The 23,626-nt window shown below is 36.6% G+C and overlaps 3 protein-coding genes and 1 long non-coding RNA gene across 4 annotated transcripts; 3 read left to right on the plus strand and 1 right to left on the minus strand.

Annotated features, from left to right (window-relative positions):
• Positions 1-2,594: 2,594 nt before the first annotated feature.
• Positions 2,595-2,909, plus strand: LOC145798130 (protein FAR1-RELATED SEQUENCE 5-like). Its single transcript, XM_082885610.1, has one exon. It carries the CDS (start codon positions 2,595-2,597, stop codon positions 2,907-2,909), a length of 315 nt encoding a protein of 104 aa, XP_082741736.1.
• Positions 2,910-2,915: 6 nt separating this feature from the next.
• On the plus strand, positions 2,916-4,950 carry LOC145798131 (protein FAR1-RELATED SEQUENCE 5-like). The gene is made up of 3 exons (XM_082885611.1): positions 2,916-4,550; positions 4,637-4,768; positions 4,876-4,950. The coding sequence occupies exons 1-3, from the start codon at positions 2,916-2,918 to the stop codon at positions 4,948-4,950; spliced, it is 1,842 nt and encodes a 613-aa protein (XP_082741737.1).
• A 2,140-nt stretch (positions 4,951-7,090) lies between these two features.
• LOC145796693 (uncharacterized) lies at positions 7,091-9,295 on the minus strand. The gene is made up of 3 exons (XR_014337183.1): positions 9,101-9,295; positions 7,490-7,641; positions 7,091-7,403 (listed from the first exon to the last, which is right to left on the minus strand). It is a non-coding gene; the product is annotated as an uncharacterized LOC145796693 (long non-coding RNA).
• A 1,834-nt stretch (positions 9,296-11,129) lies between these two features.
• On the plus strand, positions 11,130-12,613 carry LOC145798132 (uncharacterized). The gene is made up of 3 exons (XM_082885612.1): positions 11,130-11,299; positions 11,457-11,822; positions 12,220-12,613. Exons 1-3 carry the CDS (start codon positions 11,130-11,132, stop codon positions 12,611-12,613), a joined length of 930 nt encoding a protein of 309 aa, XP_082741738.1.
• The last annotated feature ends 11,013 nt before the right edge of the window (positions 12,614-23,626 follow it).

Below are 23,626 nucleotides of genomic sequence, written 5' to 3' on the forward strand. Positions count from 1 at the left end.
AATAATAAAAAAATAAAAAATAATAAAACAAAAAAAGATGTCGGTGGTTGGATCCAATTCAATTTTTATATATATATATGTTTATATAATATAATATATAGGATATTTGGTCAGGATAGGTTTGGTATAATGATAACGTGTGGGGGCGTTGGAATAAATGATAGAGAAATTATAATGAGTGTGTGTGGTGTGAGTGTTAAAGTGTATTCGGTTAAAGGGTGCTCGGTGGGTGGAAAATGAGTTTTTTTGGGCGAGCGGATCCTCTAGAGTAACTCTCTAGAGTGATCTCCTAAAGTGGATGATCAGACGGTTCAGAATACTCCTCACCAAAACGACGTCGTTTTGGTGAGGACTTTCAAAAAAAAAAAAAAAAAAAACTTTTTTTGCCGATTTCAAAATTCCCCCCAGGCTGAAGAATATCATTCCAGCGGGAAGAAGCAGACCTGCGAAAGAAGGAGAGAGAGAAGAAAAGTTATAGAACAGGTCGCCCCCGCCGTGCATCCCGTCGGAAAATTACAGGTCGCCCCTGCCGTGCATCCCGTCGGAATATCATTCCAGCAGGAAGAAGCAAACCTCCTTTTATCTCTCTGTTTTTGTCTCTCAATTTTCTTTCCAGTTTCTCGGAAAATTACAGAAAATAGAGAGATTTTCATGGAAATTCGATGAGATTTAGTAACTAAAATGTTGAACTCACTCTTCTGTTAGAAGATCTGGAGCTCGCGATTGAGGTTTGTAAATTGTTGTCTGACTTCGATTTTCTATCTTTTTTTTGTTTGGTTCTCTGAATATACTGTTTTTTTTTTTGGTTTACAGATACATTTGAAGTGGTTTGCTTGCGACGATTGGTTTGAAGATGAGGTCCGTAATTGAGGGATAATTGTTTGATTTGTATTGCTTTTTCTGTGATTATTTATATAAAAATGACTTGTGTTTGTGTTCGATTTTGCTCTACAGATACATTTAAATAGGTTCGAAGGTATTTCGAGAAGGATTTGAACTGGATTTGGCTTTGATTTCTCTACTTCTTGGTGAAGATTTGTTTGTTTCATTTCCATATTACAGAGAAAAGGCTTGTTCAGAGCTCTGTAATCGGGACAAATTCTTATTTTTTTTACCATCTTTTGATTATCAATCCTCGTAATTAACTCAATTTTTGTTGGACAGGTACATTTCCAGGAGATGTTGAAGCAGTTTTTAGAGCATCTCCAACGGTAGTAGGCATTTTACCTATCTAAATATTTCTATAAAGTATATATATTTTATTTTGCCTATCAACTGTTTTATGTTTTTACTCCAACCATACTCTTTATTTTAGCTATTTATCCAAATACTATTAATTTTATAGAATGACACGTCAACAACAAAGATGGAGGGAAATGATCTTAATGATTGAATACATTTTGCCTAGCGTTGAAGGCTAGCTACATGTAGCTAGTGAATATGAATTGAGCCAAAATGCCTAATCATATGCCTAGTGCATTGGAATTGAAAAAAGTGAATCACACTAGGCATTTTAACTAACAAGTATTATATGCCTAGTGCATTGGAGATGCTCAGTTTCTGGGTTTGATTATCAATCCGCTCGCAATCTGAAGACCCAAGTATAAAAAGGTATTTGAAAAAATCAGAATAAAATCAAGTTCGATTTTGCAATTTAGCTGATGATTTGATGTTCTCTGCTATTGCAGTTTCAGAGAATTTGGAATCAGTTTCAGAGAATTTGGAATCAGTTATTTTTCTTCAAGCAAGTTGCATCTTGTTTTTCTGTTTCAGGTATAGTTGTTTCAAAAATTGATTTTCATTTTGTAATGTTTTTGGGTTCGTTGTTGGTTTAATTTTTTTGGATTCCTATCTATGTTGTTGGTTTAACTAAGCATATGATCAGTCTTTTTAGTTTTGTTGCACTTATTTTCCTTTGAACTCTTAGTTAGCAAACATGGGATTTCAGATTATAGAAAATGACCAGTTAGAAATATGGAAAGGTAGCTGATGCTTTACTAGTGAATTTATCTGCTTCATTTCTTATTTGGCCTGATATGGTCTAGTAATTATTGATCATAAGAGTGTAAAAATTATTAAGTAGTAGAATTGTTCCTTGTTTGTTTATATATATTCAGGTGGTACGTTTGTTATTCGTTAATTATCTTATTCAGTTTGTATACAGTTTTTATGCTAATATTGAGCACTTTTTTTATTTTTAAGTGACTTGGCACATTGATATGGAACCTAACAATCATGAGAATGACGGGGGTGAGTGTGATTGGAAGCCTAGAGTTCACATGACATTTGATACAGAACAAGAAGCATATGATTTCTATAATACTTATGGAGGAAGGTTGGGCTTTAGTATTAGAAGGGGTTATGTAAACAAGAGCAAAGATGGGCAAATCACTTCAAGGCAATTTGTTTGTAATAAGGAAGGATTTCGGGTTGTCGACAAGCGAGATCCATTAACAAAAAATCCTAGGCAGGAAGTGAGGACTGGTTGTCAAGCCCGACTTGTCATTAAGTGGGATAGGAATATTTAGAAATTTTTTGTTAGTGATTTTGTTGAACAACATAATCATATCTTCGTACCAGCAGAATGTACGCATATGTTACCATCCCAAAGGAAGATATCTGCATCACAGGCAACCGAAATAGATTTAGCTGAAAAATCTGGAATCCGTCTTAATGCTGCATTTGAGCTCATGGGTAATGAAGTTGGTGGAAGGGAGTCGCTTGGGTTTACAAAACTTGGCCAAAAAAATTATTTGAGAACGAAGAGGCAAAACAGTTTAGCATATGGGGAGGCAGGTAGCATTTTGCAATATTTTCGTGACAAATCATTGGAGAATCCATCTTTTTTTTACTCGGTCCAATTAGATAACGAGGAGCAGATTACGAACATATTTTGGGCCGATGCTTAGATGATCATGGATTATGGGCAATTTGGTGATGTTGTCACTTTCGACACTACTTACAAGTTAAATAGTGCACATAGACCATTTGCGTCTTTTGTTGGATTAAACCATCATAGGGAAACTGTGGTATTTGGTGCAGCTTTGATGTATGATGAGACTGCCGATTCTTTCGTATGGCTTTTTAGAAGATTCTTGGAGGCAATGTCAAGTAAGGCTCCAAAAACAATTTTTACGGATCAGGATGCTGCAATGGCTAAGGCCATACCTATTGTCATGCCTAACACAACCCACCGCCTTTGCACTTGGCATTTGATGCAAAATGCATTAAGGCATGCAAATTCTATCTTCAAGGATAAGGCGATGAAGGATAAGGGGATGAAGAGTGTTTTATACACGTTTATGTACGACATTGAGGATGAGGAAGAGTTTCTGTTAAAATGGGAGGAAATGCTTGACAAGTATGAAGTAACAGATAATCATTGGTTGAAGTTAACATTTGGGGTCAAGGAAAAATGGGGTTGGCCATATGTTAGAAATGCATGGGGTGCGGGCATGAGTAGCACCCAACTTAGTGAATCCTTTAATGCTTTCTTGAAGGATTTCATTCAGTCTGATCATAACTTAATGCAATTTTTGATGCATTTTGATCGAGTTCTGTTTGAGAAAAGGTACAAAGAGTTACAAGCTGAATATGCTCTATGTCAAAAGTTGCCCAGGGTGAATATTAAAGTGAAGATTATGGAGCAAGCTGCAGCTGTTTACACAAATAAAATTTTTGAAGAATTTCAGGATGAGTATGTCAAGTCCCTTGAAGTCAACATTGAAGAAATTGAAAATGATGGTGAGAGTACCGTTTATACGGTTCTTGATAGTGATGGTATAAAGGTGAGGAAGGTGAGGCAGGAGTGTGATGATTCGGTCACTTGCAATTGTAGGAAGTTTGAAATGAAGGGCATTTTGTGTAGTCATTGTTTGAAGATCCTTAGAGAAAGACTCAATTTGAAAGAGATTCCTTCACAATATATTCTGAAGAGATGGACTAAAAAAGCAAGATCTGAGAATGTGAAAGATAGGTGTGGGCATGATATTCAGGTTGATGCAAGATTGCATCAAACTTCACGTTATAGGTCATTGATGGCAATATTCAGATCAGTAGCGTGTAGAGCTTCTGAAAGTGAGGAAACATATAATTTGACGGTCGAGAAAGCGGATGAATTAATTGCAGACATTGAAACCATGTTAAGCGCAAAATTCAATATGCCTTGTTCAGATACTATTCAACAAGAAAGCCCCCCCAACACATGCCCCGAAAGCTTTGAAGTGGATGGTGTAGCGGATAAAAATGTAGTCCAAGCAAAAGGACTCAAGAGAAAAGAGTGCACTAGCAAGGGACGAAGGCAGACAAAAGGTGGTTTGGAGCTTGCGTTGGCAAAGAAAAATAAAACAAGTTCACATAATGCTTCTCAAACTTCCATGTCTGTTACTCCTCAAACTCCTCCCTTATTTTCGGCAAGTGCTCCTGAAGCACCTCCCTTAATTCCTCAGTCGGCTCCTTTATTTTCAAGTGTTCCTCAACTTCCTCCATTCTCGCTGAGTGTTCCTCAAGTTAGAGCTTCTCCGTCTCAATTTATGTATCCCGCCTATGATGTAAGTTAGTTTAATAAAAAGTTTTAGTATGGATTTGTAGCTGACTATTATCATTTTAGATTGATATGTGTTTGTTATTGTTGCAGCCAAGTTTTCTTCATCACAATATGCATTTTTCAATGCCATCGATGTATTCCGTCCATGGAACCTATCAAGCATTGCTTAACAATGCAAGTAGTTATCACTCGCAAGCTTCAAATAGTCCCGCATGTAGTGAAGTAATTTAGTTTTCACCTTTCCTCATTGATTTTGTCATTAATTCATTTAAAGTTCCATTTTAATTTATGGTTCCTTTGATGTAATATTAATATCTTGTTTTTTGTAGGTACTATATGGTCGTGGTCGTGGTTGTGGCTGTGGTCGTGGGCATGGGGATGTCGATCATAAGCGAACATCTTAGCGTTATTTTGTTTTCGGAATTTTTGGCTTTTAGCATGTGATAAATTGATAAACATAGATATTAGCTTCTGGATGGACAGAGAACCTGTGTTGAGCAGCAGCATATGTAATCTGTTGATATATTTCTCATTAGCAACTATTTATTACATAAAGGTTCTATCTGAAAATTGTAAGCGAAGTATAGCTTTCAGCTGTCATTTAACAGAATCTTATTGAATCTAGTGTCATTGAAGCAAACAAACACAGTACCAGCTTCATTTTTGTTATGCATATATCTTAGTTATGCATATATATGAAGCATACAAACAACATGGATTCAACAGCCACTGGTGTCAGGTTGTTCCTGGTGGCAGCATTCTAGGAAATGTGGAATAATGAATTCACTCTGCTTACTGTTGCCTCATGCAAATTGTGAAGTACCTGTCTTGGGCACAAGATAATGTGTAAGTGTGGAATAGCACACTGACCTGTTGTTGGTTTTTGTTTTAGTGGCATTCTATGGCAGCATTCCTTGGGTGCAGTATGTTGGGTGTGGTTGGGTGAAAAATGATATGCCCTATGGCAGCATGCATCAGCTGCAGCTGCTGGTGTAAGGGCACAACAGCAGCATAGGTTCACAACAACAGCAGCATGATCTGTTGCTTTTGAAGCAGTGTGTTGAGGACTACAATGTACCTCCTGAGCACAGGTTCTCCTTGCTAACCAGAATCAGATATGCTCATGCCTTTCGTTCTCCTAGAGTATGCAGGTTGTACAGTCGGGTTTGTCTTCTTGTATTCATTGTGCTCGTGCAGTCTAGTGATGCTCATGATGAACTAGTATCCTTTTTTGCTAATGAGCCAGAGTATACAAATGAGCTAATTAGGATTGTGAGGTCTGAAGAAACAGTTCCTAGAACCATTAGAACACTTGCAATGCATGCCTTGGGGGCTCAATTAGGTGCATATTCATCATCTGTACGCATTATTCTCGCCTAGAGTAGATCAAACCCATAGGGGAGCACATGGAGATGTAAAATTAGCACGTGTGCTACCTCATGAGATTGACATGTGGCCCTTGTGTATCCAAAAGGAGCTGACATGGTGATGATGTAACTTATGCTCCACAAGTATCATAAATCTAAACTATGGACAATTAAACGGGTAAGAGATTCAAACAGTTTCAGAAGACAGGCTCAAGTTCATGTATAAAGTTGTATTATGCAACTGGTTCTCCAAGAGCTTTAGTGCCGGTAATTGTTAGGAAGTGTGCATGTTAGAAACTTAAGTCGTAAAGTTTATCCCAAGGATGGGTTCTCCAACAGCTTTTGGAAACTGGTAGGAAGTCCAAATGTTAGCTATTGGCACCCTTAAGCTTTGTTCCAACTTCATAACTTCTTTGAGTAGGCAATTTGGATATTGGCCCTCCCTTCCACCTAGCTACAACCCGCATTATTTCAACTCTATTTGACATAAACATATCATTGTTCTTTTTATACAACTATGGCTAGCTCCTAATATACTGTCATTTCTTCCTACCATCTCCTTGACTCAATCTGTTTAAGTTAACCAGCAGTTTATTTGAAGTAAATTCAAGGAATCAAAATTGGTAATCTTGCACAATATTGAAACATGACAAAGCTTAAGAGAGTGAAAATTGAATGCATACATTACAGTAACCTATCCTTTTTTGCTAATGAGCCAGAGTGAATCCTGTTTGAAGAGTTTTCAATCACAAACCTGTTTGAATCCTATTTGAAGAGTTTTCAATCACAAACCTGTTTGAATCCTGTTTCAATCACAAACCTGCTTGAATCCTGTTTCAATCACAAACCAGAAGCAGAGTGAACCATTCTAACTTCATATACACTTTCAATCCTGTTTGAAGAGTTTTCATATACACTTGCAATTCAACATGTTCAACCATTCAACATGTTCAACCATTGTCCAAAAAAATACACTGTTAAGTACCTGTTCATTCAACACACTGTTAATCAATGTACCTGTTTTTTTCAAACCATCACATATAATACACACTGTTAAGCAACCAACATAACTCAATAGATTTCACAAACTGTTCATTCAACACATTTCATCTCAAACAAACCGGTTATAACAAGTACAAAAGTAGATTACATAACAAGTACAAAAGTACAAAAAAAATATTACATAACAAGTACAAAAGTAGATTACATTCATAGCATCTTCGAAAACCTAACAACTGAGTCATTTACATGATAAAGTACAAAAATACACAAAATACAATGACATAAGTCATTGCCTTGAACATCTTCTCCATCTTTTGAAGCCTTCTATCATGCTCACCAACCCTTCTCCTCAGATCATTAATTTCTTCTGTTGTTGAATCTGTCCGAGGTCCAGCATTGGTTGAAGTTGATGCGGTAATGTCGTCGTCGTCGTCATCGTCGTCGTCGTCTGTGAACCACCTGAAGTAATTGCAGTGGTCGTTCGTAGCCTACAATGGAGAAGAATCAGTTAATCAATAAAGGACAAATGAAATTTGTAAAAAGTTACAGATTCATTTATATAACAGGTACTTACATATTTTCTTGGGCAAACAAAATAGACACGTCCTTTATTTCCATTTGCATTGGTTTGTACAATACGCACGGAAGCTGTTCTTCCACAATTACAAAACCTTGGCTTTAATCTTAAGTTCGTATTATTAGTGGAAGATGAAGCCATTTGTTTATCTGCATAAAAAATACCAACAGATTGAACTACCAATTAGTAGAAGATGACGTTCTCTTCAGGATTTGTGCTTCTGACAATTATTCTTCCTAAGTGTAATTTTGTAACTATCAATCTACCTTTGTTAGTGTAGCAAGCAATAGGCTTTTGCAATGTTTAATCTGTCCATTACCTTTACTTGTTTTCATCTTTAATTTCATTTTATGTTTAGGTGTGGAACAATACTTAGGATATTGGGTTTGTAGAGGGGGGGGGGGGAATGGAAAAGAAAATTGAAAAAAGAAAAAAGAAAAAAGAATAAAAAACTTCTTCAATTATTTGTACATAAAGCAATAAGCATTTACAAGAAAGAATGCCCTTCCAACAGTTTATGGACTCAAAATCCTTGGGAAATTTAAGCAGCAATAAAATTGAAAACAAATGGGAAATTGTGAGAGCAACTATATTAGTACTTGTTGAAAATGTGCATTACTGTTTTGCAGCAAATTTAATGGTATTTGAACACACCCATAAGAACTAAGGGAAGCACTCAGCCAATCTTCATACAACTTACCTGACTAAGCAACAATATTGCTATAGTGCGATCAAACATGCATTTCATGTAAAACACAAGCATAGGAGAAATGTCCCTAGTGTGATTCTTGAATGAGTATCTGAAGTTACCAGAGTAGATGACAGTGCAGGATGTTTCTTCAGTGGGCTAAGCAAAAGTTGTGTATGAAACTAATCTTATTGAGAAGAACCTAATGAAGAATGGATAGTACAGGATACAAGGGAGGTTTTTTTCTTATGGAAGAGGTAGCTCAGAGAGTTAAAATCTTGGAAGGAAACTGACAATTCAAAAACAGTGTGCAAGCAGGGCTGGTTGGTATGACTTGGGTTTGGTTTAAAAAAAAAAATAAACTCAATTACATTTCTCTTACATTCCTCTGTCTTCCAAACTGAGAATGCCCATTTTATGATCAACCAGAGAAATACTAAATTTAAATTACACACAGATTAAATTATACAAATAGAGGGTTACATACTGTTATCTACACACAGATGCATATATATATATACATATATATATAAATATATAAATATATTCATAAATTTCTTTCATAAATATATATATATATATATATAAATAAATATATATTCATAAATTTTTGTTACATACTCACTGTTATCTACACACAGATGCATATATATATAAATATATAAATATATTCATAAATTTCTTTGATAAATATATATATATATATATATAAATATATATTCATAAATTTTTGTTACATACTCACTGTTATCTACACACAGATGCATATATATATATATACAGTTCGGTTCCTCTAAGCATAGATTTGAAATAAATCATGTAAAAAGTCTCAAATCAAACCGTATGATCATATTTTTTGATTTTTTCCCTAATTTTTGGAATCAAAGCCCTAATATTTGAAGGTTAGAGGATGAACGAACCTGTGGTTTTTTCTTTCAATCTGTTGGAGGATGGTGACCCAGCGGTGTGGCAGCGACAGCGGCAACGGTGGCGAGTGGCAGCGGCGACGGTGGCGAGTCGGAAACTCTCAGCTTTTCTCTCTCTCTCTCTCTAATTTCAGATCTGCATTTCCATAGAGTAATCGTTGTTTTCAAATCCCTAAATCTGTTTTTTTTTTTTTTTTTTTTTTTTTTTTTTTTTTTCTTTCTGAAATTCCTCACCAAAACGACGTCGTTTTGGTGAGGAGTATTTTGAGCCGTCCGATCATCCACTTTAGGAGATCACTCTAGAGAGTTACTCTAGAGGATCCGGACGCTTTTTTTGAGGGGGGGGAAAAGATTTTTTTTGGGGGGAGGTGTGTGTGTGGGTGGAGAATTATTATGTTAGAGAGAGAGAGAGGGAGACAGAGTTGGTGGACTATGCACTGAGAGAACAAAAAAAGGAATAAAAAAAATTGGTTTTGTGTAATGGGGTGACGGCCAGGTCTTTTTTTTGGCAAAGAGCATATTTGAGAGGAAAAAAAAAAAAAGGTTAGAGCAAGGAGGAGGCTCGGTTAAGAGCATTTTTCTGGGGGAGAGAGAAAAGGTGACCAAAAAAACAAGTTCACAGAGAGAGATAGAGAGGCTCTTCGGGGCAAAAAAAGAAAAAAAGAAAAAAAAAAGAGAAATGTCAGGGATCATGAAAGACTTTTTATAAAAATGATCATGCCTTCGTTTGGAAAGTGGGTTGGCTTTTTGGCTTTTTAGATTTTTTGACTATTTTAGCCTGGGTTTAAAAGCTTAGTTTGGGAAAGGTTTTTTGACTTTTTGGTTTTTTTGAGTTTTTTTTGTGAGAGAAGAATGTAATGATCATGGGTTAGATGTGATGTTTTGTTTGTTATGACTAAAATAGCCTATTTTGTTTTTTGTGGCTAAAATAGCCAAAAAAGCCTGCAAACCCACTTGCCAAACATAGGCATGAAAGATTTGTGACTTTTAGATTATTTTAATTAGTATGTAGTGTTTTATTTTAAGTGTAATCTAAAAATCACAAATCTTTCATAATTATTTTTATAAAAGTATTTTCATGATACTTAACATGGCTGAAAAAAAAAACTGATACAAGACCACCCCCGGCTAGCTTCTCCAGGTGGAACGACACACACACACAGCAGCGGCTCTAACCAACGTCTCTCTCTCGGGCACTATCTCTCTCTCAAATCTGCGCTTTGGTCTCCATTGTTGCAGGAAATCATGGGCAAAGGTCCTGGTCTTTACACTGATATTGGCAAGAAAGCTCGAGATCTTCTCTACAAGCACTACCAGTTCAACCTATTGCTCCAATACCCATAATTCCTCCAATAATTACACCTTCAGTTGTGCCTCCTATAGCTCCAATACCCACAGTTAACCCCTCGATTCCCCGTCCATTGGCATCTCTCCCTGTCCGTCCACCCATCCTAAAGCCACCCCAGCCCCAAAATGGTGAGGTTAGGCCCAGTGACTCTGACTCTGACCATGATGATTCAGGCCCCAATCGGACTACTGCAGGTTTGGCTGCAGAATACGAGATTTCAGAACAGAGCAAGCAGGTGAGAGAGAGGCAGGAAAAAGCCATGCAAGAATTACTTATGAAGCGGCGTGCTGCTGCCCTCGCAGCGCCTACAAATGACTTGGCTGTAAGGACTCGTCTCCGTCGTCTTGGTGAACCCATAACTCTTTTTTGGAGAAAGAGAAATGGAAAGAAGGGATCGTTTGCGGATGCTTATGGCAAAGCTGGATTCTGAAGGGCATTGGACAGGTTGATGAAAGCGCACGAGCAGGCTGCAGCTTCTGTGACGAAGGAGGAAGCTGAGGATGACATTCAGTACCCGTTTTTCACTGAAGGATCAAAAGCACTTTTATAGGCCCGATGAGAGATTGCCGAGTATTCTGTTGTGAGGGCAGCTTTGCGTCTTCAGCGTGCAAGGAGAAGGGATGACCCAGATGAAGATTTGGATGCAGAGGTTGATTAGGCTCTGAGGCTGTTCCCATGACGGTTCATGAGAATGTTGAGGCAAGGAATGATGAGAACAATGGGTCAAGTAATGATGCAACTAATGAAGTGAGGAATGACTTGAATAATGAGGTAATATGTGATGTGTTGGTTGAAGGATTTACAAAGACAGCATTGAACTCAAAATCAGAGGTGGAGGTGGTGAAGTGTTAGGGATTGGTGGCTGCTGATAGTGGTGAGAACGAAACAATTACGAATGTTGAGGTGAATGAAAGTGGTGGTGTTTGAATGGAGTCACGCTGGCTCTCTCTAAATCAATGAGCGATCTGAAAGAATTTTAGACAGCCTGTGGACATGTGATAGATTTGATCACCACACACCACACTTGAAGGAGAGAAAGATTTGTCGAAGTATTCATTGCCTCTTTACCATCGGATTGTTCAGTACAAAACTGCTTACTAATTTTACCTGCCAGTGGCATGTGCACTGCTTATGGCAGGTGAGAATCTTTGAAGCTTTTGGGCCCGTAGAGCTTGTGCAACTACCTACTGACCCTGAGACAGGACACTGCAAAGGTTTTGGGTGTATTCAGTTGGCTCAACTGGAACATGCAAAGGCAGCTCAGAGTTTGAATGGAAAATTGGAGATTGCAGGCCGAATTATCAAGGTTTCATCAGTTGCAGATCATGTTGGAGTGCAAGATTCAGGAGCCAAAGCAGCTGACTTTGATGATGATGATCAGGGCCGGCCCTGGCTAAGGTGAGTAAGGCCTGTGCCTAGGGCCCCCAAAATTTGGCCCCAAATTTTGAAGATCCATTATACTATCAAGTTTTAAATAAAGTCCAATTATTGTTAGAAGTCCTCAAAAACAAAACAATCCACTAAAATAGAAGCCCTCCAAAATAAAATAGCCCACTATAAAAGGCCCAAATAAAAACATGTTGCAGGCCTATATTAAAAACAAATAAAAAAATTAGTCCAATTGAAAAAACAAACAAAGGGCCCAAATTTACTCAAGCAAACTTGAGTGGCCACTAGCAAATATATATATATTTTTTTCGGCGTATGTACAAGGGGTCCAAATTTATAAGCTCGCCTAGGACCCCTGAATTTTAAGGGCCGGCCCTGATGATGATGGGGGTGGTTTGTCTCTAAATGCTCAATCAAGAGCATTGCTTATGCTGAAGCTAGATCGCAGTGGTACTGCCACCAGTGTTGCGGGGTCTCTTGGAGTGCCAGTGCTTAATGGTGCAACTTCAAATCAACAAGCCATCACCTTCCCTATCAATGGGCAATCTGCAGTTCTTGCTCCAGCTCTTCCTGCACTTGTAACTTCTTTGGCCTCAGAGCCTATCGAGGACGTGCAAGAAGGATGTTCGAATTATGATCGGGTGAAGCATATCTATGCCGACAAGAACAGTGCTGGTAATGTGTATCTGTGGTTCGAAACTGTTGAAGCAGCAACAAGTGCCCAACGAGCTTGCGTTGGGCCTCCCGTGTTTCCGGGACTAGTTAACTAATTTAATTATTAATTAGTTAGTCATAGTTGAATTGTGACTAATTAAAGTGTTATAGTTATTTAATTAGATTAGTTATTTTATTAGTTAATTCATGTTGTAATTAATTAGTTAACTGATTTAATTAGTTATTCTGTAATTAATTAGTTACTGTATTTAGCCAATTAACTTTGAATTGTACTTATTTAATTAGCTTAAAGTAGTTATTTAAATTAGTTCATTATTATAATTACTTAATTAATTAGATTAGCATAATTAATTATTTACTTGTTGTAATAATTAAGTAGCATAGATAACTAGCTTATTTATTCAAGTTTTGTAATAATTAGTTAAGTAGTTTAGTTAGCTAGTTAGTTCATTCAGACCCTCCTGCGTAAGGGCGCAAACTTGTAATAATGTGTATGTCTTCCAACTCCACGTCTTTCTCCCTTTTATTTACTAGCTTATAATGGTTAGATTAGGGACATCATGTTTAATTTAGCATACTCATGTTTGCATCCACTTGTATTGCATGCACCAAGGCTCGGCGCATCATTCCAATTCGCATTGTCGTTTTAATACTTCTTTGAATACATGCTTAGGCCGCATGCGATCAAATCATTTCATTTGCCATATTAGTCATCGAGCCTAGTAATTGCATATCACATGTGTTACATTTGTCATCTTGCATAATTAGGAATCATGCATATTTTTCTAATTTTGTTTTGTAGCTTGTTTGCAGGACGTTGGTAAATATGTGAGTTGTTATGCTTTAGCATCCCGCTTATACATAATTTTCTTATTATGTTTAGTATCCTACTATGAGGCTAAATGCTTACTTGATATACTTATTTGAATGCCTGTGGATGAAGGCTATTCACTGAAATTGGGATACTTTGATTAATGTATATATATGAGATCACTTTTTCAAGTGGTACATATTCAAAACACTTTTTCAAAACAAACATGAAATTAAACGTTCCAACTTCTAGTGAAATTAGTCTATACTTGTATATTAAAAATACAATTTTAAGCCCACTTTGTAGTGACAAATTTACAAACTTTAAGCCCACTTGAGGTGGCAAATTCAAACCATTTGCAAAACAAACATGAAATTGAAATTGTTCTAATTCTTGCAAAATTAGTCTATACTTGTATGCTTTACATAATAAATTTTGAAGATTTATTAAATAATCAGAATAAGAAAATATATTGTACATAAGAATCATATCGTGATTAGTAGAGGCCGATCTTTGATCGGGTGAGTGGGGTGCTCAATTAATGACCTTCCCCTCTCATACCTAAGTTCCCGAACCAAGACACTTTGGTAATGACAGACTAATGGCCTTTGGCACGAGTCACGAGTTTCCTAAATTTTTCAAAATAAATATTTAGGTGGCGACTCTGATATCTGGTAAAGTAGTTCATTTTTGCCATTTGATTCAAAATATCGATTTTTCAAAAGAAATTCCCGAATTTGGACTCTCTTTTTGTGTTTCCACCGTTTCATGTTGCACTTGTGAAATCAGATTCAGAACCAGACTAGTGTAGTCCGAATTATATGGGCTTATTCGTCCTTCCGAAAGGGAGCACAAAAAGCCGAGCTACAGGCTTTCATACCACATGGCAAGCCATGTGTTTTTGATGTTTTGGAAGTCTATAAATATAACCTCATTTTTTTGAAGAGAAAAAAGACAAAAAGAAAAGAAAATTTTGGAAATTAAAGTCTTAAGAAAAGAAAATTTTGGAAAAATAATTTTTATTTCAACAAATCTTAAACCTTTCTATCCACTGATATATACCACCCAAAAATTCCATTAAAGCTTAAACTTGTAATTTTTTGCTGAGAGCTCAAAGCATACTCTATAACTATGAGGGTGTTAGGAAGAAAGTTTGGTAATTAGAAAATACATCTTTTCCTCCAAATGTGAGTTTTTCACACTTTGCTCATTTATTTTCTTTTTTAATTCTCTTGTCTTTAAATATATAATACAACATGGTATAAATGATTGGTTAATTTATCTAATGTAATTTCTTTATTTTCTTACATTTTTTTTATTGTTTTAAATATGTAGTTTTTATTTTATTTTAATAATAATGTAAATGGTATAATAATATATTAATTATATTATATTGTATATTATTATATTATTATTCTATAATAATAATATTTTTTTTTTGTGTGGTGGTGGGTGAAATTGTCACACACATACTTCTCTCAAATATATGCATTATTATTATTATTATTATTATTAGTAGGGTGAATTATGCTAACGGTCCTTATAGTTTGAGACTTGTGTCATTTTGATCTTTGACTTTTCATTTGTGACACATTTGATCCTGAATTTTGAATCTTGATCCAAATAAAGACAATTGAAGATATCATTTGATTTTTCAAGGGCAAAACCGTCAATTTGATAAAATATAACAAATTTGACAAAAATAAATGTCAAAAAAATATTTTGAAATTTTTAAAAATTATTTCTACCCACTAAAGATAAAATTATGTAAAATTGATAAATCTTTTAGACATTGATTTATTTATTTATTTTACCAAATTAATTTTATTATGTATTTGGATGATAATCATGTAATGGGTGGTTGTTTTTGTTTTCATTAAATTAGTTTCTATTTTTGCAAAAGTCAAATATGGCGACAACTTTGATATCATTATTAAATTAATCCATTAAATAAAAAAAAATCCAAAACTAAAAATATTTCATATATTGAATGTATCGATTACACATTAAAAGTTTAACAACTACCCATTACATAATCATCATCTAAACATATAATAAAAATTAATTTAGTAAAATAAATAAATGTCTAAAAGATTTATCAATTTTACATAAATTTATCTTTGAAGTGTAGAAATAATTTTAAAAAATTTAAAAATATTTTTTTGACATTTATTTTTGTCAAATTAGTTTATATTTTATCAAATTGATGATTTTACCCTTGAAATTAAGTAATGGTATCTTCAATTGTCCTTATTTGGAACAAGATTTAAAATTCAGGGTCAAATGTGTCACAATTGAAAAGTTAAGGATCAAAATGACACAAGCCCCAAACTATAGGGACTATTAGTGTAATTTATCCTTATTATTATTATTATGTTGTTGTTGTTGTTAGATTTTTCAATTGATAATTTTTATATACATTATATCGTTTTTTTTGGAAAGGTTTTGTTTGCTTTGTTTTGGTCTTGTTGCATGAAAAACAGGAATTCTCAAATGATTTTCCAAAGGCAAAATAAAGTAGCAAACAAATTTTCGATGGATGATCTCCAAGGCATATGAAGTTTTTTTTTTTTTTTTTTTTAATTTATTATTATTATTATTATTATTATTATTATTATTATTATTATTTATTTATTTTAAGTGTTTTGTGAGGTTTTATTTATGTTGTAATATTCTCCTCCTCCTTTTTTTATTTGGTTTGTAATAATTTGTTCAAGTGTTGTAATAATTCCCCACTCCGCTTATTTCTATCTTGTTCTTTTATTTGCTTTCTAGTCTTTCTATTCTGTTCTTTTACTTACTTTCTTTATTTGTGTTTAAGTATTATATTCATGCTTTGCATTCATGTTTCATGTATCTTGATTCGGCTGAATTTACATCTATGGATTTAATCAATTCTTATGCGATTATGTCTGTTACCTCATATTCTTGAGATGATTCACATGCCATATAGTAGAAGCCGAATCTGTAGTTGCATTTCATGAGTGAATTGTATTAGGATTTTGTATATAAGATCATACATGTTTTGCTAACTTTGTTTTGTAACTGTTCGCGGGACGTTAATAAATATGTACGTTTTTATACTTTAGCATCCCGTTTGTGTGTACTTTTCTATGTTTAGCATTCTACCATGTGCTTGCTTGCTTACTTGATATAACTGTATGAATGTTGGTGGATGAAGGTTGTGTCGCTTAATTTGGAATGATGTTGATTTTCTTGTTTGTAAATTCAATTTTTTTCAGTTATACATCTTCAAAACTCTTTCAAAATACATGAAATCAAGTTGTTCCAAAATAAATGACATAGTCTATACTTTTTTGTTTCACATAGTAAATTTTATAATTTATTAAATAATCATAACATCAACATATAAAGAAAATAAAACTCATAATATAGCGATTTTGGTTTAGACCCGACCCATTTGATGTTTTGGATTCGGATTTCATTTCCTTTGTCTTGTTCTCCCTTATTTCCCTTTGAGTTTGGCTATTGGGATGTGTTGGTTATGTTTGGAATAGGTTGGTAGCTTGTTTTTCAAACTGTTGTTCTCTAAAATTTTGTTCCTTCGCTCGAGCGCCAATTCTTGCACTTGAGCAGTCTTTTTGAACTCTTAGTACTTTTGCAGGTCTGCAAAACTACTGGGAAGTGGAATTCTTCTCTCGAGTGAAGCTTCTTATGTTTGAGCGGTGTTGGCTCGAGCAGCTATTCTTGCACTTGAGCTTTGTTCTTCTGTTAGTAAAACTTCTAGGAGTTTGTATTCTTCACTCGAGCGAAGCTTCTTGCACTCGAGCGGTGAAACTTTTGTGTTTGGTCGCTTGAGTGACACTTCTTGCGCTCAAGCGATCTGTGCGTATATCAGTTCGTGAAAAGCCGCTTTTGAGTCACTTTTTCATATCTCTTTCTTTCTCTCTCTAAATTTTCCAAAACCCTAGATCTACACCCTCTCTCTCTAAAACTCTATTTCTCTCTACCAATACATCTAGATTCGTCGAGTTCTTCACCCGTGTCCCTTTGTTAAAAAGGTAGAGCATGTCGTGGGGTTCTGTAGACACCCCATTTTTGACAGCCCTTAAGACTTGGGCACTATTGATGATTTACTTGATGAAGAAAGGTGTGCAGGGCAAATGTTCAGTTTCTTCGGCAAGGAGAGAGTCAAATCTCAACTTCATACCCTTTTTTTTGGACCAAGACAATCTTGATCAAAAGATTTTAGACTTGAAACCCTCTCTTTCAAAATGTTTTGAAAATAAAGTTCTACGATGTTCTGATGCTCGCATTTTGTTAAATGTCGTGCTTTTCGGTAAACCGAGCAAGGACAAAGTGGAAATGAATGAATGAGAGATGAAATCTTTGAAAAATCTTTCAAAACACCTTGTTTAGGGGTTTGGAGTTGAAGAAAAGAAGAGTGGAGAGAAGAAACCTAGTTGAGGAAGAGGATGGGCATGAATCGCTAAGAGAGAGTCGAGCGGTCCTCGCTAAATCAGGCTTATCTGTCTATACACTTGGATTTAAGCTATGAGGCCACCACCGTTGGAAAGGAGACTTCCGGGGCTTCATTTTTCACTCAAGAATCTCCTAAAACCAAGTCCGGACAGGGGAGATATGGTTGGTTGAAGTAGGGCATCAATCTAGTTGGACCGAATCTGCGTGGCTTCACCAAAACAGGCATAACTTTTTGCACAGATGGAATTTTAATGCAAGGTTTGCACCATTGGAAAGCTAACTTCTGGGGATTCATCCTAGGGGGTGGCCTACCACCTTGACCCTTTTGACCTGGTCGGCCGACCAGGTCAAGTGGTCGGCCGACCACTTGAATTGGTCGACCAGCTCCCATCCTGTTTGTCTCAGTGAGTGTGTTCCAGCTATGCGAGCTGGGAGGCATTTGCTGCATATGGAGGATCTTGGCCCTTGGTTTGAAGCTTCTTTGAGAAGCTTTAGACCTTTTGTTCTATAAGAGAAACCATATCCCTCACTTGAAAGGGTTCAGAAAATTGCTAGGGCTAAACAATATATCTCTCTTTATATCTCTCCCTTTTGAGCTCTAAATTGCTTGGTTCTTGGCCCCTTTGCACCACCTCTCATAGCCTAACACTTCCATCATCAACCTAAGGTCCTTGGAGGGTATTTTCAGAGGTTCAAGGTTTGGTTTTTGGGTCCAGAGGCTGCTGGTTTCTGCTGGTCTTCAAGGGTAACCGTTTTTTTCCCTTTTTGAGCATTATTTTGATCCATCTTTTAGCTACTTTGCAAGCATTTTCGAGCTTTGACATAAACTTAAAAGAGTCTTATTTTGAGTCCCTCTTGAAGTTTGTTTAAGGACATTTTTCTGTTGGAGGTCATCTACCCCCTTGTATGCTCCATCCCTCTTTTAAGGCTTATTTTACTTCATATCTTAGCCTTACTTGCAAGCATTTTCGAGCCTTGACATAAACTGAAAAAAGTATTATTTTGAGCTCCTCTTGAAGTTTGTTTAAGGTCATTTTTATGTTGGCGGTCATCTGCCCCCTTGCATGCTTGTTTGCATCTTATTTTGAGCCTTGCATCTAGGCCTTGGTTTTGTGCTTTGTTTGGCCTTCTAGCCATTGAAATCCAGTGGATTTTCAGTGGCTAGCATACTTTTTTGAGAACCAAAATCAGAGGGGGGTGACCCCATCTCTTCTTGCCTTGCTTGTTGGCCCTTTTGGCCTTACAAAGGAGCTCCACTTTGCATGTTTTGAAGCCATGTTTTAGGCCCTATTTGGTGAGCTTTACGGTCTACATGAACTCTATCCAGAGCCCATTTTTCCATATAAAGTGTCTATTATGCATGTGTAAAGCAATCATATTCAAGGCCTTTCAAAGGGGCTTTCACTTGCATGCTTCCTAGACTAATTTCAGGACTTTTTTGGTGAGTTTTAGGGTCCTCATAACCTCTGTCTAGAGGTGATTTTTCCATTTTGTATGTCTATCTTATATGTGGTTGTTCCCCTTGCATGGCCTTCTAAAGGAGCACGTCATTCTTGCATGCATTGACTGAGTTTCAGTGGGTTTTTGGGCATTATTTGGCATGGAATACTTCTATTTTTGGCTGGTTTGGTGAGCTCTCATGTGCTTCATATAGCTGTAGTGCAAATCATGGTTCACTAGCATACTTCGCATGCTTTGTTGACCCTTGATTTTAGCTCTTTTTGGCCTTGCCTTAAACTGATTTTGTGCATATTTTGGATTGCCCTAGCTCTATTTTTGGGTCTCATGGTCGAATGATGTTTGTTTTGCATGCTTGTAGTTCAATACACTTGCCTAGTTTTGAGTTTCGAGGTCCATTACATGTATATGCTGAGGCATTTTCTTATTTTGGGGCCATTATACATCATATTTTAGAGCTTATGTGAATGCCATATTCCCATGTTTCATACTCTTTAAATGCGTTTGGGAGTCGGGCTTGTATGCCTCATTTACCGACCATTGAATGAGCTCTATTTCTTTGCATTCCGATCCATCATTTTAGGCCATTTCCCCACTATGTCAGACCTGCCTAGGGTCTGTTTGGGGTTGGTTTTGCCATTGGTGCATTGCTTTGGGTACCTCTAGTGTAACGCACTTCACTAGTTTCGGTACCCGGGCCATCTAGCATGCATTGGGTGACATATTTGCATGTTTCGGGACCATCTTTTATGCCATTTTAGAGCTGTATCATGTGCCATTCTATGCCATATTTCATCCTTTGCCATGCTTAGTTAGAGTTGCATGTTGTGCCTTAGGATCGGTCCTTTGCATTCGTGCATATTTGCATGTATCTCGGTTGTCTCATTTCCATCATATGGCCACTGATGTGAGTGTGGCTGAGGTCCACTCATATCGGTGTAAGTCCATCTTGCATTGTATATGCCATTTTAGTCCATAGCATTGCGTATGCTAGGTTGCATGTTAGTGCATTGTGCATGCCATGTTGTGTCTTGCATTGTGTATGCCATTTTAGTCCATAGCATTGCGTATGCTAGGTTACATGTTAGTTGCATTGTGTATGCCATCTCATTTGCATTGTGTTTGGGATAGGAGTTAGCCCAAGCATGGAAAACGAGGGACGTTTCGTACTCCAAGTGACGGAACGTGTCTCAATTCCCGGTCGCCGACACTCCGGATCATCCATGATGGAGTCTAGGTCTTGTTGTGTTTTCATGTGTATTCATTTCACATCGAGTCGTGCAATTCGACTCCTCGGCCATCGTGCATCGAGATGCGTGATTGGTGGCACGAGGATCGAGGTGTGCATACATATGTGAAAATACTTTGCCATGCCCCTTTCTTGCTCTCTGTTGCAGCAAACTAGAAATCAGTAGCCTTCTGGAGCTTTGCACAGCATTCCGGGATTAATCGCAAACAGAGGCAAATCGGGGCATCGCGAGGAATTTCCCGACGAGGCGACTCGAGCATGCATGCATCTTTCATCATTCGGAACAGAGCTGAGGCGGTCCATTTAGCTTGCATGCTAATTTATTTGCTTTCCTAGTTAATTTGTTAATTAATTAGGGTTTTGTAATATTTGATTATTTATTCGGACTGTAATTATTTATTCGGACTGTATTATTTATTTGGACCCTCCGAGCGAGGGCACAATTGTAATAAGTGTGCATTTGTGTGATGTATGTCTTCCAACCCCACGTCTTTCTCCCTTTTAGTTACCAGCTTATGATGGTTAGTTTAGGGCATGTTTCAATTAGCATACTTATGATAGCATGTTTGCATTCATTCATCTGTCTTGCATGCACCGGGCTCGGCGCATCATAATAACTGCATTGTATTTCAATTCCGAGTTGAATACTTGTTAGTTGTAGCATTTCACATGCCATCCTTAGGATAGCTGAGCCTATTTCTAGTTACATTTTGCATGTGTTGCATTAGCCATCTTAATATAAACTAGGATCATGCATTGATTACTAACTAGTTTCTGTTTTGGCTCGGAGTACTCAGTAAGTGTTTATGCTTTAGCATCCTTGCATGCGTGTGAGTGACTGCCATGATAGCATGCTTACCATGAGGCTATTTGCTTATGTGATATAACTGCCTGAATGCCTGTGGGTAGAGGTTGGGTTATTTGAATCGGAACAATGCATTGAATGAGAGTTTTAAGCCCACTTGAGAGTGGCAAAATCATGTTTTCTAAGCCCGCCCGAGGGTGGCAAAATCTACGTCTTAGCCTACTTGCGAGTAGCACCTTCAAACTGTTTTTCAAAGCAAACATGAGATGTTTTGTTCTAATTCAGGCGACCCAGTCTATACTTGTATGCTATGCGCATCACATAGTAATTCTAGGCTAATAACCAGAATAAGAACGCATAATGTTTTCAAAACTCGATATCATGGTTAGTAGAGGCCGATCTTTGATCGGGCGAGCGGGGGTGCTCACGAAGTGACCTTCCCCAATCGTACCTAAGTTCCTGAGTTGAGGCAACTTTGGTGAAGACGGACACGTGGCCTTAGGCAACAAGTCAGGGTTTCCTAAATTTCCCCAAAAATAAAATATTTAGGCAGCGACTCTGTATCTGGCAAAGCAGTCCATGTTCTGCACTTCTTTCAAAAAAATCTGTTTTCAAAAACGATTTGCCGGATTTGGACTCTTTGATGATTCATCGGTCTTGCGTTGCACTCTGCGAGATTAGATACAGGACCATGGCATTTGAGTCCGAACTGTAGTGAGCCCAAAGAACAAAACGGGATTTCCCTCCCGGGACGTTCGGAGACGTCTACAAGTTCTCTTTGATTTGAACAAAGTTGATTTTCGGCGTCTTTGAGTTCCTACTCTCTTTCTCCCGTCTGCTAAACTTGAGGTAGGGATTCTTCGCACTTTCTATGAGCTTTAACTTAGTCGTATGCTCTTTCTAGACAACATGGTGACTTTGGGGATTTTTTTGAAACAAACCTAGGGTTTTGGATTAAAAATCAAAAGAAGGGTTTTCAAATGGATTCTTGGAAATGATTGTGGTATTGAAAATAAAGTTGAGTTGTGATGAAATGGTTAATTTTGTTACTTGGAATTGATTTTGTAAGAAAAATGGATTTTGCCTAAATGTCTTAAATGTTGATTTTATATAAATAACGGAATTGATGTTGAAATTGTGAGATTGGATTGATATTGATAAGGATGGTGGAGTTGGATATGTATTATTACTCATACCTTGAAATTTGGAAAGTTAATCTTTATTGATAATTGTTTATCTGTTTAGAAATATCTGTTTTGGGCTATTGGTGGAGGATAGTTATGATTGTTGTAGAAATTGTATGAGAGTTAGGAGAATTGAAACCATTTTCTCATTCATTGCATTGAACATTATCTCACACTTATACATTGGAAATGTTTATTGTTTTGAGAAAATGGGTGAATCTGGGAAGTATATGTTGGCTCATTGAAATAAGTTGGCCTGATTGTCTATGGTGAAAGTCTTAAAAACCGCGCATATACATGGGTACCGATATAGCCGAAATTTTTTTCATGAAATGGCAATACTAGTGCTTGTATAGCCTACGTTTACATGGGTGTCGGTTTATGGTTTTCCACGGATGAAATTTTCGTGAAATGATAATAGTAGTGCTTGTATGGCCTACGTTTACATGGGTGCTGGTTTACGGTTTCCCGCAAACGAAATTTTCATGAAAGTTTGTAATTGTTTTGAGATTCCCAAAGAGTAATTCATTGCCTTGTTTTCTATTGCAAAGGAAATGATTTATGAACTATGATATTAATTGGTATTGCATGGTTTTGGAAAGAGATATAAAATGTTTAGGCATGAGCATTGCATATGCATTCACCTTATATCTTTGTTAAGATTCATATACTGTGTTGGATTATTTTTATTGGGCTTTGACTTACCTTATGTGGGAAAAACATTTTTAGGTGCTAATGACATGCCTCCGCCAAGGCAATAGCTTGGGAGGACTTGGAGCAAGAGCTTCATTTTGTGTATTTGTTTATGTTTACTTTTGTACAAGCCGAGGGCTTTATTTGTATTGAATTTAAACTCACTTTTGTTGTAACCTAGTATCGTCTTCGAAAGTTGTAAGTCTTTAAGGCATTTATTATCTATTTTACTTTCATATCTTACCTCTTGTTGTAACATATGCTGTAAATTCAGGGTTAGACTTGTGAATATATATCTGCATTGTTACCCTTTTGTACAAGTAATTGGGATAAATGAAAGATAATGATCTCATCATGTTTTGTTATGTAATTAATATTGTGAATGGGTTAAAGAAATTATTTCGGAGTGTTAAAACTTAGTATCAGAGCGTATCGGGTTTGAATACTTTGGGTACGTGGGAAGTG

Source organism: Camellia sinensis, chromosome 8 (assembly GCF_055761805.1).
Source record: "Camellia sinensis isolate YWXY chromosome 8, ASM5576180v1, whole genome shotgun sequence".
Classification (NCBI taxonomy): domain Eukaryota; kingdom Viridiplantae; phylum Streptophyta; class Magnoliopsida; order Ericales; family Theaceae; genus Camellia; species Camellia sinensis.

Excerpts from the sequence above, each read along its gene's own strand:
- LOC145798130 (XM_082885610.1), top strand. The coding sequence starts at position 2,595 with ATGTTACCATCCCAAAGGAAGATATCTGCATCACAGGCAACCGAAATA.
- LOC145798131 (XM_082885611.1), top strand. The coding sequence starts at position 2,916 with ATGGATTATGGGCAATTTGGTGATGTTGTCACTTTCGACACTACTTAC. Across the intron at positions 4,551-4,636 it reads TTATGTATCCCGCCTATGAT|CCAAGTTTTCTTCATCACAA; the intron begins GTAAGTTAGTTT and ends TTATTGTTGCAG. Across the intron at positions 4,769-4,875 it reads ATAGTCCCGCATGTAGTGAA|GTACTATATGGTCGTGGTCG; the intron begins GTAATTTAGTTT and ends TGTTTTTTGTAG.
- LOC145798132 (XM_082885612.1), top strand. The coding sequence starts at position 11,130 with ATGACGGTTCATGAGAATGTTGAGGCAAGGAATGATGAGAACAATGGG. Across the intron at positions 11,300-11,456 it reads TCAGAGGTGGAGGTGGTGAA|ATTTGATCACCACACACCAC; the intron begins GTGTTAGGGATT and ends GACATGTGATAG. Across the intron at positions 11,823-12,219 it reads GCCAAAGCAGCTGACTTTGA|TGATGATGATGGGGGTGGTT; the intron begins TGATGATGATCA and ends AAGGGCCGGCCC.